This window comes from Micrasema longulum, unplaced genomic scaffold (assembly GCF_059751315.1).
Source record: "Micrasema longulum isolate JH-2025_06_02 unplaced genomic scaffold, ASM5975131v1 h1tg001899l, whole genome shotgun sequence".
In the NCBI taxonomy this organism is placed as follows: Eukaryota; Metazoa; Arthropoda; class Insecta; order Trichoptera; family Brachycentridae; genus Micrasema; species Micrasema longulum.
In genome coordinates this window covers 38,463-52,797 of record NW_028279073.1, presented here as the reverse complement: position 1 = coordinate 52,797, position 14,335 = coordinate 38,463, and the positions used below count along the sequence as shown (strand labels likewise).

Here is a 14,335-nt window from a genome sequence, read left to right as displayed (position 1 = left end):
CACATTTATTTATTATGAATGCAGGAGGGCAAAAATAATTTAATTCTAAAAAAAAAAAAAAAACATAAATATTAGATAAAAAGTACATAAAAGGGAGAAGATATTGTATAGCTCCAACTCTACTTTCCTCCCTCTCTCTCTGCTTTCATGAACATTTATATTTCGTAATAAAAATTCACAACCAACAATAATTAATTAGATGCAGGTAGTATATGTACATATAAATAAGTATAAATTAAGAGTTGAAAGTAAAAGTTTAAATTAAAATTAAAAGTGTAAATTAAAAGTTAAAATAAAAAGTTAAAATTAAGAATTAACATTAAAAAGTTAAAATTGAAAGATTAAATTAAAAGTCAAAATTAAAAGTTAAGTTGGAGATAAATTTAAAATGTCTTTAACAGATCTGATGAAAATATGGTATTTACAGTGTAATATGTCGATGTCTAGGTCCGAACTATAGGGTGGATGCATAAGAACTTCCCATCCGAGCTTCCGGAGCTTCTGGCGCGTCATCAAAGATGTGTGCGGCCTGGCGTTGTCTTGATAAAACACGATTCCTCCTAGTCGTGTTTTTCACAGTAGAGGGCAGAATTGAGCGTTTGGTCATAGGGGAGCAGCTCTTAGTAGAGTATTCTCTACCAATCCCACCAAACGTATGGCGGAATTTTCTGACATGCCCCTATTTTCACCATTTCCGGAGAATGATCTCTCAGCAAACTTGTCAATAATAATATAATAATACTCTCCATTTTACATACTGACCTACATTAGGGGGTCACATGGCCGGTACAATGTCAAGCGAATCTGCCTCGCAAAATAAAACATTTGACAGAATGACAATTCACTATCTAAAAAATGGATGAATTTGAGCTAAACAACTCATGACTAAGAGAAGGGAGGTCGAGCGTGGAGCTTCATCAACGAGAAAATACCGGGCCTTGAACTTGCCAGGAGAACGTAGCAGTGGCGAGCAGTGATTTATTTTATAGGTAATCTACGAAAAATGTTGATTCATTTATACCACATAATATTTATTTATTTATTTAAACATCAACGGTTCAAAGAACCTTTTACAAAAAAAATAATAATTTACAGAAATAATCACAGCAGTGCACAATAATCATTCAGTACATAGTATGAAATAATTGAATAATTAAAACTAAACAATTTAGTAAACATATAATACAAAAAGTTAAAAAGAAACATAACATTTCTAAATAAAGATAGCAATAACCATGAGAAAATCTTATGTACTGAATATAAATATAGCACAGTAAAGTTGAGAATAACTAGATAATAATAACAAAAAAATTAATACAACATTAGTACTTAAAAAATAAAAGTTTTTTGAGCAATAAAACAACAAAAAAAAAAAGTTGAATTACTAAATAATAATAATACCTCTATTTAGTGAAATCATCATCAGTTGGTTGGAAGAAGTTGCCATTTGGCAATAAATCCACCAATGTACAATTTAAAATTATGTCTAACATGTTAAATAGAAATAAAAAATCACGTATTCCAGGAAACAAAGTTGAATTTAATAATATATTTAAAAATAAATCCATTATTTTTCTAAAAAATAACGAGTGAGAATTCATTTTAATTCATGAACAGAATTTGTATTGAAGATATCGAATATTTGTTCTAATTCATTTCCATACCTGTGTATCCTGGGTACTGGGTATAGGAGAGTACATTTCAAAGTTGGTCCGCGAATTGTTGCAAAAAAATAATTCCTTACTTCTAGTCCACCTACTGGGTATTCGAATTTGAATTAGTTCAAGCAGAGCAGAGCTGTCAATTATCGATTTCATTATTTTAAATAAGGATAATAAATCAGCTATAACTCTACGATCGGATAATTCAAGTAATCTCATTTCGTTTCTAAGGAAATCATAATTTAAGGATTCTACAGGTATTTTCAATTTATAATTTATAAAACAGTAATAACATTTTATATCAGTAATATAATTATAAATGGCTATTTTTTCTGTGATTATGTGGAAATCAACTAACACAACAATTATTATTAACTTCGCGATATATGTAATTTTATTCTACACGATTTTAATGCAACACTGCAAAGGTTTATTAAAAAATACTACAATGACATTCGGCAGATATTTCCATTATGATTGAAATCTCAACGCTGAGCACTGGCCGATACCTTTTAAAATGAATAATGCCAAAAACGGCCACATCGAACACCACGTGTCCAATGTGATACATAACAATTGGGCAAACAATTTAATCGGGTTGTGGTCCTGTGGCTAGTGTCTCGGACTCACGGACCGAAGGTCCGCGGTTCGAATCCCACTCTACCCCAACTCGATTCCATTTTCTAATAGTGAGTTATTTACAACTCGTTGAAAATGGCCCTCAAAATTAAATATTTGGGTAAATCATAAGAACGCAAATATTTCTTTTTACAAAAAAAAAAAAAAAACAAGTCAACGGTATCCTATCGAAGAAAAATAGTCCTTCAGAAATAATGTTTGAAATACTAGTTTCCAAATAGAGAATCTTCAAATAATATTTGTGATCTGCAAGCTTGTTTTAGTACTGAAAAAACGGGACTAGGTTAAAGATGTAATTAGTAATTGGCTAGTTTCATCGTTCACTGAGAACGGGCTGGGCGCACTTTAAAGATTTTTTTGTAGGAAGATATAAACGGTGGGGGTGGTTTATAATAAATAATAATTATTCTATATATTTTCCCATAGATATAGTTACTATAAAACATTATTATGGAAAGTGGAAGTTATTATGGAATATCTGTATTTATTATATTAAGGAATATATAAACAATCGACAAATTAAAATCAATTTATTTTGCATTAGCCCAATCCATATTACAGTATGAAATAATCGGATGGGGCGGTGCTTTTAGACAAATATTTTACCAGTCGAAAAAAAAGCCGTCTACTTTTTCCGCTGTTCAATTATTTTAAAAGTTTAAGGTTTTAAATATAAAATTGTTTTATAAAAAGAATAGTTTGCTTCAAATACATAAAGACAAAATAAATAGTGCTGTTTCTAGGTCTTATTTCCTATATTAAAAACAACTACAGCACAACATCATTATACTTACAGAGGAATATTTTTATTTGATGAAATGAACAATGAAAATAAAAAGTACAGTCAGGAATACAATATATTTAAGAAAGAAGTAAAACGTTACATTTATAATTCTTCTTTGTGTAGCACTGATTAAAAACACCGTTTATACATTTATTTTTTGTAATTTATAAATGTTATTCTAAAAATATTAATAATTAAAAATAAAATAAACAAGTTATTGTAAGACGCCACTCCCCATTATGTACACAAGAATAGTTTATTTCTTTTTTTTTTTTTTTTTTTTTTTATTCCAGTAAAATGGCTATACGTAATGGGAAACATTAATGTAAATATAAGTATTTAATTCATGTAAAAATTGTATTTAGTAGTAATATTGTATTTAACATATTAAAACTGAGATGAAGAACATTTTAGAGAAGGTAATATAGAAGTCCAGGCATCCACAGGGCTTATGACCTGTCATTGGCTGAATAGGTGCGAAGGTTTTCACAGTCACTGTTATCAATATTATGTATCTTTTTTGGGTGATACCGTGTATGTTGGATTGGATCAAATCCAACATACACGGTATCACCCAAAAAAGATACATAATATTGTCATTGGCTGGTTTAAGTGTAATAAGTAATGTTCTTCATCTCAGTTGAAATATGTTGATATAAACAGCTCCCCAAGGAGTTGAATCTAGATTCCTTGCCTACGAAAATTTGGACTGGTCATTCGCGAACTACGCGTGTTTAGTGGCCACGTAAACCAGCAATGACAGGTCATAAGCCATGTAAATACCTAGACCTCCATATTCCCTTCTCCACAATGCTCTTCAGCTCTGTAGCGATACGTATAAAAAACCTTTGTCAAAGTTCTTGTCCTTAATTCAACCAAAGTTGGATGTCATGTAAACTGCGGCTGTGCTAACAATATTAGTTATGCAGATGATATGGTATTATTGACCGAGATTGTTGCTCAATATTTGCGAAAAATATGCAAATGACCACAATATGATATACATTATCCCGGGTATTATCCTTGGCTCTACCCGACCGAGTTTCTCCAGGGTATGCTCGGCTACAACAGTTTAGAGACTAGAAGGAATGTGTATTTGACTACACATTTTTATCGATTGTTGCGCGGTATGATCGATAATTCTGAGATTATGATGAGCATTGGTTTGTATGCTCCTGTTAATACCTAAGACAGCGTCAGCATAGATTGTTTCATATTCCGATATTCAGGACCAACCTGACTATGGTTATGCCTGTTGGAAGGGCTACCGCTATGCTGAACAACATCGCTCTGGATGTTGATCTGTTCCATGTATACGAAGGGGTTTTCCGGAGCAGGATTCTCCTACTACTTTGACATGAGTCTCTTTCATGTATTTTTTTTAAATTTTTTAAAATATGTAAATATTGAATATATGTTTGTAATGTATATGTTATATAAATAAAATAAATTAAAATAAATGAATTGAATTAAAAACAATGCCTTAAAATCTGCCGTATTTATATTTAAACACAAGAGGTCATTTTCTGAATTCGTGCACCGACCACCACCTGTATTCCTGGACAACGACAGTTTAACGGTAACTGCAAAAGTCAAGTATCTAGGGCACATACTGACTGATGATTGTAAAGATGATCAGGACATAGAGAGCCAGAGAAGAGCCTCTGTGCTAGCAAGACGCTTCTTTCAGTGCAGTGACGAAATGAAGAAAATCATCTTTACATCGTATTTGACGTCCATGTATACAGCGGAACTATGGAACAATTATACGCAAGCAGCATGGAATAAATTAAGGGTCACGTATAATAATTCATACAGGCAATCGTTCGGACTGCCTAGGTACTGCAGCGCCTCCGAAATGTTCACAGCTGAACGGGTAAACACCTTCGCTGCCCTACCTCGCCAAAGAGCCTGGAGCCTATGGGAACGCCTGAAAAGCTCCAATAACGCGTTTCTCCAAGCCACCGCATGGTGGATCCATTCACCCTTATTCAAACGATGGCAGGATATGTTGAGACCGCCATAAGTGCTTCAAATATAAATTTTTGTTTTATATGGTAGAATGGGCTCTGCACTATATAGCCATTTTACTTGAATAAAAAAAAATATGAAAAAAGTGAACGGTTTATGATAAAAAATGTCTATACGTCATTTTTTCTTTAAATGTTGTAAATAAAAAATATTTATCTATAAGCTATAAGTTATTTTTGCATAGTAAGGTTAATAACACAAAATGATTAGACTTTGGAACCAGATTATGGAACATTGAACTGTTTTATTTTTATTATTAAAATGGAGATATTATATGACTTAAGACAAAGGAGTAAGATAGACAGAAATACACACATTTTAACAGAGATGAATTTCAAAATATAAAAAATATTAGCTTTTATCCGTGGCTTTGCTTACGTGATATTGTTTGTGGTGTTGCTCGACGCGGGGTGTTGTTTGACGCTCAGTTATCTTTTAATCTTCTGGTCAAACAATAAGGAGAGGTCTCAGCAAAATGTCCATACGAGGTTTTCCCAGAGCATGAATTATGTCATATCCAAAACTCGTACGACTTTTGCTCAGAGACATCTCTCATTTACCGCACCGAGAGTGTTCAATATTTTGGAAGAGCGTATTAAGCTCACAAGGACAAAAACTATTTTCAAGAAAGGAGTTAAGGACTGGATTTTTCTTAGTGGGAGGGATTTGAGTAGGAAACTCCTTGATGATTTTCAGAATGTTCGAGTTTACTGTTTACCATATTGATGTGCCTTGTATAAGTTTTTTTTTAAAATTATTTTTTGTTTCTGATCCTATATTTGTGGTGATACACTCACGTGTCTGTGTCAAGTAATTGCTAGTCCCATCTCAACACAGGACTTTTGGTCCCATGGAGTTGGGACTTATTTCTCAAATAATGTACAATAAACTTATGTATGTAAATAAATATATTTGATCTATGTAATGACTCCCTTAAAATGCTTGGTTTTGTTCTCAGAAATGCTTAGATCTTTTCTAACACTCGGGTTATGAGGACATTAGAGGACGTAAGAAGTCGTTTGGAGTTTAGTTCCATTATTCGATCGCCACATGAGCCTCGATACTCTTTGGTGGAGAGAGTGCAGAAGAAATCTCTGCGCTATCTGTGCCTAGAGGAGTGTGGATATTATCCTTGGCTCTTCCCAACCGACTTTTTACTGGGGATGTTAGGCTATCAGTCATTTTTTTTCATCAATGCTTTGAGTATGTCCAAATGCTCGCAGACTGGCTGGATTTTCTCCCTAGGGAGTTGTTCATATTTAAATTTGTTGCAACAGAGAGGGAAAACATTTTTGAGAAGGGAATATGGGAGTCTAGGCATTTACAGGGCCTATGACCTGTCATAGGCTGGTTTAAGTGGCCACTTAACACACTGTGTAAAATTCACCATTCTGCCCATGTTTAAACATCCACATATCCTCAACTCTTCCATCTGTTGACTTTCGTGAAGTAAAAGAGCTGAAACCTTTATCACGTGGGTGAGATTCATCCGGCTGAACCAATTCTACTAGGCAACGCCTGAAAACGATTTTCCAATTTTGTTTACTTCTTTTTTTACCAGGTAGTTAATTCAACAATGTTTTGAGTATGTCCAAATGCTTGCAGACTGGCTGGATTTTCTCCCTAGGGAGTTGTTTATATTTAAACTTTACACACTTTACAGTGTAAAGTAGCCACTTAAACCAGCCAATGACAGGTCATAAGCCCTGTAAATGCCTAGACTCCCATATTCCCTTCTCAAAAAGTTTTCCCACTCTGTTGCAACAATTTTTTTTTTTCATATTCATGTTTAATATATACATATGTTAAATGCAATTTATGTAAAAATAAGTAAATAAGAAACAAAAAATATTTATGAAAACTTACTTAACAAGAAAATCCCCAATACTCATCCTGGAGGAACTTGGGTAATTTTGAACGATGAAATCTGAAATGGATAAATCATTACATTAAAAATAAGTTCAGATTTAATTGTTTCACAGACCTGAATTAATTCTGTAGATTTATCGTATAAATAAAACACGAGTGATACTTTAATCCACAAAGTTGGAATATCCAGGGACCGGTTTCATCGCTTTCGCGACATCTTCGAGACTGGTATCTTTATAAAAGTTGACCCAAAGAAAATTGGTTGATAATGATCCTTACGATAAAAATAACTTTATTTAATTCACTTACATATAACTTTGAATTATCTATCCTTACCTCTATTTTGTATAAATACATTTAACTGTGTGATATCCTTAACCAAATTAAAACCTTATCATTTTAATTTGATCGTATTTTATATCTGGCCATTGGTTGTAATAAAATGATAACATAATATTTATGCATATTTATTGTCGTGTGATTGTGTAGTGTTTTTCTAGCACTGGTTCTGTTGCATTTGGAGAGCTCCGTTATTTATTTGAATTCTTTGAATCATTTATTATATTGTGAAAAATGTTCGAAATAAATAGACAAATAAATAGACAACTCTTTAATAAAGATACCAGTCTCGAAGATGTCGCGAAAGCGATGAAACCGGTCACTGGATATTCCAAATTTGTGGATTAAAGTATCACTCGTGTTTTATTTATATAATAAATTACAATGAACTTCCATCAAGAATTTTCACTTACAAACTTAAATTCTGTAGATGTAAAAAATATTTTATATTATTATCATTTTTAATACACTAGCAGCTATTAAGCAAGTTGTAGACGGCAAAGACTGTGAAACCTTACAAATCCTTAGTTGTTAAGGTCACACATCTACCTACACAAAAAACATCAACCCTGATGATAGACGCTGTTATGTGATCCGAAACATCGGTAAATAGTACAAACGACACACGACATAATGACCCAGAAAACTTATTGTGCAAACATTTATTTGCCAAGGTAGATTTAGATAGATACTTAGAAGGTTGCAAAAATTCTTACCCATTAATACTAAATGCACTCTAGTACAAGCATTACTACTACCCATTCTAGATTACGCTGATGTTTCCATGACTGATTTAAGCTGTGAGCAACTCGATAAACTTCAACGACTTCAGAATTCATGCATAAGGTACATTTTTGTTCTTAGGAAATATGAGCACATTTCTGATTATTGTAGGCAACTGAAATGGCTCAAAATTAGACAGCGGAGAGACTATCACTCCCTCTCACTTCTGTTCAATGTACTTCATAGTCCTAACGCTCTTATATACCTGTGTGAAAAATTTCAACGCTTATCAGTTCATGATTTACCTCTTCGTTCTAATTCTCAAGGCACTCTCTTAATACCCATCCACAATTCCTCTTTCTTCTCTAACTCATATAGTGTCCATGCGGCTTGACTGTGGAATCATCTCCCATCTACCATCAAAGATGTTACTACAGTATTTCTATTTAAATCACGTCTGAAGAAACATCTTCCTTCTCTTCCTTAATCTCTCCTCCTTGCCTCTTTTTTTATAAACAAATACGTTTATTTCTATTTTTATATATCTTAAGATTTTTAATCTTTATTTTCTATTGAATATGTTCTGTAACTTGAATTATAAAAATAAAACTATTATTTTATTGGTCGGTTGGAAGAAATCGCCACTTGGCAATAAGCCTGCCGATGTACAAATAACATTATGTACAAAAAGTTAAATAAATAAATAGATTTCAGTGCAATGTCCACCCTCCTTTCAATAGTTTTCTGAACCCTTCCATCTCTAGTAAACATACTTCCCAGAAAGAGTACTAAACATGTTTGTAAAACTCACTGCAACATCTTTGTAACATGCTTATATATTTTGTAACAAATATAATTATGAATGCATACTTCAAAAAAATCCCTTTTCAATGTAAGAATATTGTTTTTCTCTCAGTCCAAAGGGTCATTGTTTTTGTATAAATATTTTTTTGTAATACAAGAAAAAACTATATTAAATTCTAGATGACATCATATAATTCAGGTAAGTTTATACTTTGAACCCATGTATACAGTTTACGTGACTGAAAACATAAATACCAGTTAAGTATTAATGTAGAATGCGGTATCTTTGTTGTATTGATTGCCATTTTAAATTATAGAAATATAATGGATTCCCTGTTATTAAATGTGTGTACTTATTTTATGCAAAATAATAATAATAAAATAAAATAAAATAAATCAACAATAATATTATCTAAGTCGGTATTTTATTAATAAAGTATCCATGATAAGTGCGCAGAAAGAAAAATAACAATATTTTTGGGCGATTTTACTCACTAAAACATGAATTTGTAAACGTTTTACATTCATTTTAGGAAGCTACATACCGGTTTCTCGACTGTTCTTGACAATTATTGATGCTTGTTGACAGCTGACACGCTGACAGGACTGGCCACAGATTATGCTGCAGATTATTTATTCAATCCAATATAAAATGCAAATACATAGTTAACAAAAGAAAATGTTTATACAATAGGTACATTAAATATAATTTTATTTTTGTCTATGGATGTAGCCACTTCACTGGCCCACAGGCACGTTTCGGAGTGTCAGTGTATTATTTATTTCATACATAATTGTACATACTTTCACATCAATTGTTGTGTAAAAATGCAAAAAAAATATGAAAAAAGATTTTAAAACATACCTACATCAATAAAACGAGAAAGGACTTTCAAGAAACTAAAATTATATTCTGATATATGAAACATATTCCTCAGCTTCCTGTTTAGTCTTTTTAGCAAACTATTTATGGATTCGAGCTTTGAAAATATTGTTTTTCATTTTGTTCACCAATATGTCTTTGCTCAAAAAGTTGTATAGCTTAGGGGCCAGAAAAGTATAATGCCTTTGTTCGTAATTTGTTTTTTTCTTTGAGACCAGAAGTATTATTTGTTGTCTTTGCCCAGTGTTGTAAATTTGTTGTCCGTCATTATGTCTGTCAGAATTTTGATGGAAGTGTCTTAAATTTGTTTTATATCTAGTAATGGAAATTCTGTAAAAAGTCTGTCGGTAGATTATTAACTGTAATAGATTTTGATTTTTTTTTCTGCATAATTGTCTATTCTTTTTAGTTATTCACAGAATGTATGTAATATACATAAATACATATTTGATCTATGGTCGATAACAAAATGGCGTTTGAGTTGACAGTTGACAGTATGACAGTGGCCGACAAGTGTCACTAAGCAGTAGTATTACATGGTATTAGTGTCAGTGTGTGATATTTCTTACTTTCGTAGCTTGCTTCGACTTGTACTGATGACACTCTTCTGTTTTGTATATTGAAATAATGTATTAAATGACGGATGGAGCCCATTTCAGTGAGTGTCAAAGCTGAAATTGTGGAGACGGACGATGGTCTCCATATTCGGGATGAAGCACTATATCCTTTCAAAAGAGAGATACAGCATGGTATTATTATTAAAAAAGAACCAGGGACGGTTGACATAGAAGCTAATAGCCTTCATAATAGTAATGTGGTACTAAATCTCGTCAAAAAAGAAGTGCAATGTGTTATTCCCGTTAAAGATGAGCCAGAAACTTGTAATATAGTAGCGAATAATCCTTATAATAGTGGCGTTGTGCTTAACTCCGCTAAAAGAGACGTGAAATGTATTATCGTTAAAGATGAACCGGAGACTAATGTAGAAGCGGATAATCTTCATAATAGTGATGCGATAAACCCCCTCAAAGGAGACGTGAAATATATTACCTTTGAAAATGAGCTGGAGACGAGGGATATAGAAACTAATAGAGTTCATTGTAGGGACGAAGCGATTAATCCCGTGAAGGTGGTGCCAAATCGTATTATCGCTAAATCTGAATTAGGGAGTAGCGAAGTAAAACGTGAGATTCTCCATTTTGAAAAAGAGGCATCCAAGAAGACACAAGGTGTCGCCAAATCTGAATCGGGAAATATTACTGACAAATTAAATCCATGCAGCGATTTTGTAATCAAAAATGATGTCGATATTGATTATCCTGACATAAAACGAGAATGTTTGGAATCTACTCGAAAAGTCAAGGGTAATTATATTAATTTGAACTTTTTTCCAGTGGCGGCTGAAGGGGTTACAAATGCGGGGGGATCATTATTTTTTAACAAATAGGTACATGTGTATTTCACAATAATTTTCACACAATTTTTTTTTCTAAAAATATATCCATGTTATATAGATTTTTCTAATATGTTACACAAATTTACAAAATATCTTGGCTCATAGTTTCTTGAAAAGGTCTTAATTCGCTTCAGCGTCGAAAAATATCTTTCACTGTCAACTGTCGTCGTGATTCCACAAATTAAAATTACTAGTAAATTTTACTTTTAAAACACAAACAAATTACTAAAAATGTACCGGATTTAAATTTTACGAGTCAATATGAGTTTAGTGCATACGAAACAGGACCCTAACAAATACTAGGTAATTGGACACGTGTCAGAAACAATATATCATAATAATATTAATTCTTGAAGCTCATTTAAATCTTGTATAAACGGACGAGAACATATAAACTTATGTTAATCCTTTCCATTGAGAATTCGTCGTTTTTAAGTTTAGATATGCAAAATACATGGGAATTAATTTACCATCGTTACTCTTCCAGACTAGACCAATGACAATATGATATCATTATTATCAATCTTATTCTTATCTTCCTTGTTTCATATTGTTATCTCTACCGGGACAATGCCCGCGTTCGAATTAATTTTGGGCGAAATGTTCCATGAACGCACGGTACGTTTCATCTCTTTCTTTCTCATGAATAAATCTAGAGATAAGACATTCGCTTTGGGACAGTTACATAAATGACCCGCGCATTCGACATAACATGAATATTTGAAGCTACACGTACTTAATAGTATTCTAGATAACATCTATAAAAATATGAAGATTAATAGGTCCTTACATATATTTGAATGAATGATTTTTTTTAAATATTTTAAAACCGAATTGCATTATATTGTATACTTTCTTTATAATGTATTTTTAGTAAATTATTTTAATTGGTGGTAAATTTTGGGGGGTCATTGACCCAATGGACACAAGAGAAAGCCGCCACTGCTTTTGTTAAAGGCGAATTCTTAAATACCTAGCCGAACATGTAAATTTATTGATTTATTTAAGGAACATACCCAAAAATATATATTTCCAATAATTTTTCGGCAAAAAAACTCATCAGGGACAGACGAAATAATGTTTTGATATTGTGTAAACTATTACGAATGAACAAGAACGCTAATGAGCAAAATACCTATTTAAAAAAAAAACATAAAAATAACTGCTAATAAAATAAATCGGCTAGTCACTTTGTTTAGAAATATCTTGATCGACGTAAAAAATGATTTTTTTATATTTTTATTTTATATAAATGGTATATATTTGTACCTATGTCTACCGGTTTGGTTAGGACACTAATTACATTAAGTACCTTCTCCGGTAACTAATTTCAAAACCAATTGAATATGTTTCGAAAAAAACGCACAAATATACACATTTTTGCACATAATTCGATTTGACTTTATATACGATTGAAAATAACTCTTTTCGCTTCCCACTGTACTCGGAGCCCTGTTCTTATATTTGGAAATCGGTACCTACTCTTAATAAATAATTGTCGTTCTAAAAATATCAATTTTAAGAATATGTATACATATTTATGACATTTTAAGGTTAATGTCATAATGCTTAGGGCTTAGACGCCGTGGTTTCAGGTTCTTCTTTTTGTTTTAGGTTCCGAAAAGTGCGGAATCGAGTCGAAGCAATCTGTTAATATAAAAAAAACACAGACAATTTACCATTGTCCCGAATGCGAATATACAAGTGTTTTGAAAGGAAACTTGAAGAAACATTCAATTATCCATAATAGGAAGAATTCTCTCCCTTGTACGCTGTGTACATACATAAGTTCACACAAAAGTAATTTAAAGAGACACATGAAATCTCATAATAGTGGGAAATCGTTCTTTTGCCATGTATGCAAGTACACGGCCACAGTGAGAAGGGAGCTAAAAAGACACATGCTAGCAGAACATGCCAATGTGAAACCATTTCCCTGCCCAGAGTGTAAACACTCATTTTCCCATAAAGGTGCTTTGAAAAGGCACATGCCAGTTCATACAGGTGAATTGTTTTCGTGTGATGATTGTCAATACACTTGTTTACAAAAAGGCAGCTTACAAAACCACATAATGTTTAATCACACACGTCTAAAACCCTACTCCTGCTCATCCTGTGAATACTCATGTACGAGGTTAAGCCATTTAAAAAGACACTCGTTTGTTCACACTGGTGAAAAGCCATTCTCGTGTTCAGAATGCCACTACATTTGTTCGCAGAAGGCAGATCTTAAAAGACACATGGTAACACACACCGATGTCAAACCATTTTCTTGCACAGAGTGTAATTATTCCTGTTCCCAAAACACCGATTTAAAAAGACACTTCATTGCAATTCACACAAACGAAAAGCCGTTTTCGTGTCCAGAATGTACATACAAATGTTCGCTGAAAAAATATCTGAAAATACATATCATGTTGATTCATAGCGCCAAGAAATGAATGATTAAAAATAAAGTGGTCGTAAATTAAAACATATTTTATTGTTCCCGGACTAGTACCCAAATCACCTGATCTTCATGCAACAGATGATCAAAATACGTCATATTGGGTTTACCAGTGCAGTGCACTACAAGGTGCGGAAAGGGTAATGATGACGAAAGCAAAAAATCATATCGATTGGAATGCAATATTGTCCACCGATTGATAGTATAAAAAATCTAAATTCGACAATTATTTTGGATTATTATTATGGATAACTTATATAGCGCCATTTTTGTAATATAATACTTCAAGGGCCCACAATATTTCGAATATGTGCAAATATTTGTTGGCAAGTAATAGTATTTCTTAGGATTTTATAAAAACTTGTAAAAACAATTGAACGTAGTTATGCAGAAAGCAGCCAACCAAAGAAAAGGGAAACTGAGATAATAACACCTCAGTGAAAAGACTGAATTTTTCAAATCTACAAACTAGTTGGAATGTTTTTGACTTTAACAAATAATAAACAATGAATATATTAGTTTTTATTTATATTACAAGCAATAATTTTATTATGTAATTGACCAGTTTTAATGATTTTTAAATTACTGTGAGATTTTTTCTAGTGGTGTGGGTATTTTTCGCAAATTAAGAAATGCCGTTTTTAAGGTCGACACTATTTTCAGGTGGTGATTCATACAGTTTTTTGTATGAAAGCGGCCA

The 14,335-nt window shown here is 32.4% G+C and overlaps 2 protein-coding genes across 2 annotated transcripts in view; one reads left to right on the top strand and one right to left on the bottom strand.

Moving 5' to 3' along the window:
- The window catches only part of LOC148273601 (lysophosphatidylserine lipase ABHD12), a 30,506-nt gene extending 21,048 nt beyond the window's left edge, over nucleotides 1-9,458 (bottom strand). The window contains exons 1-2 of the mRNA XM_088238444.1: nucleotides 9,396-9,458; nucleotides 6,982-7,042 (exon numbers count right to left, since the gene is read on the bottom strand). Of these exons, the coding sequence (XP_088094570.1) occupies nucleotides 6,982-7,007 (26 nt within the window). The 5' untranslated portion in view covers nucleotides 7,008-7,042; nucleotides 9,396-9,458. The remainder of the gene's footprint in view (nucleotides 1-6,981; nucleotides 7,043-9,395) is intronic.
- Nucleotides 9,459-10,191: 733 nt separating this feature from the next.
- Nucleotides 10,192-13,662, top strand: LOC148273600 (uncharacterized). Its single transcript, XM_088238448.1, has 2 exons — nucleotides 10,192-11,097; nucleotides 12,804-13,662. Exons 1-2 carry the CDS (start codon nucleotides 10,377-10,379, stop codon nucleotides 13,628-13,630), a joined length of 1,548 nt encoding a protein of 515 aa, XP_088094574.1. The 5' UTR covers nucleotides 10,192-10,376; the 3' UTR covers nucleotides 13,631-13,662.
- Nucleotides 13,663-14,335: the final 673 nt, after the last annotated feature.

Excerpts from the sequence above, each read along its gene's own strand:
- LOC148273600 (XM_088238448.1), top strand. The coding sequence starts at position 10,377 with ATGGAGCCCATTTCAGTGAGTGTCAAAGCTGAAATTGTGGAGACGGAC. Across the intron at positions 11,098-12,803 it reads ATCTACTCGAAAAGTCAAGG|GTTCCGAAAAGTGCGGAATC; the intron begins GTAATTATATTA and ends TTTTTGTTTTAG.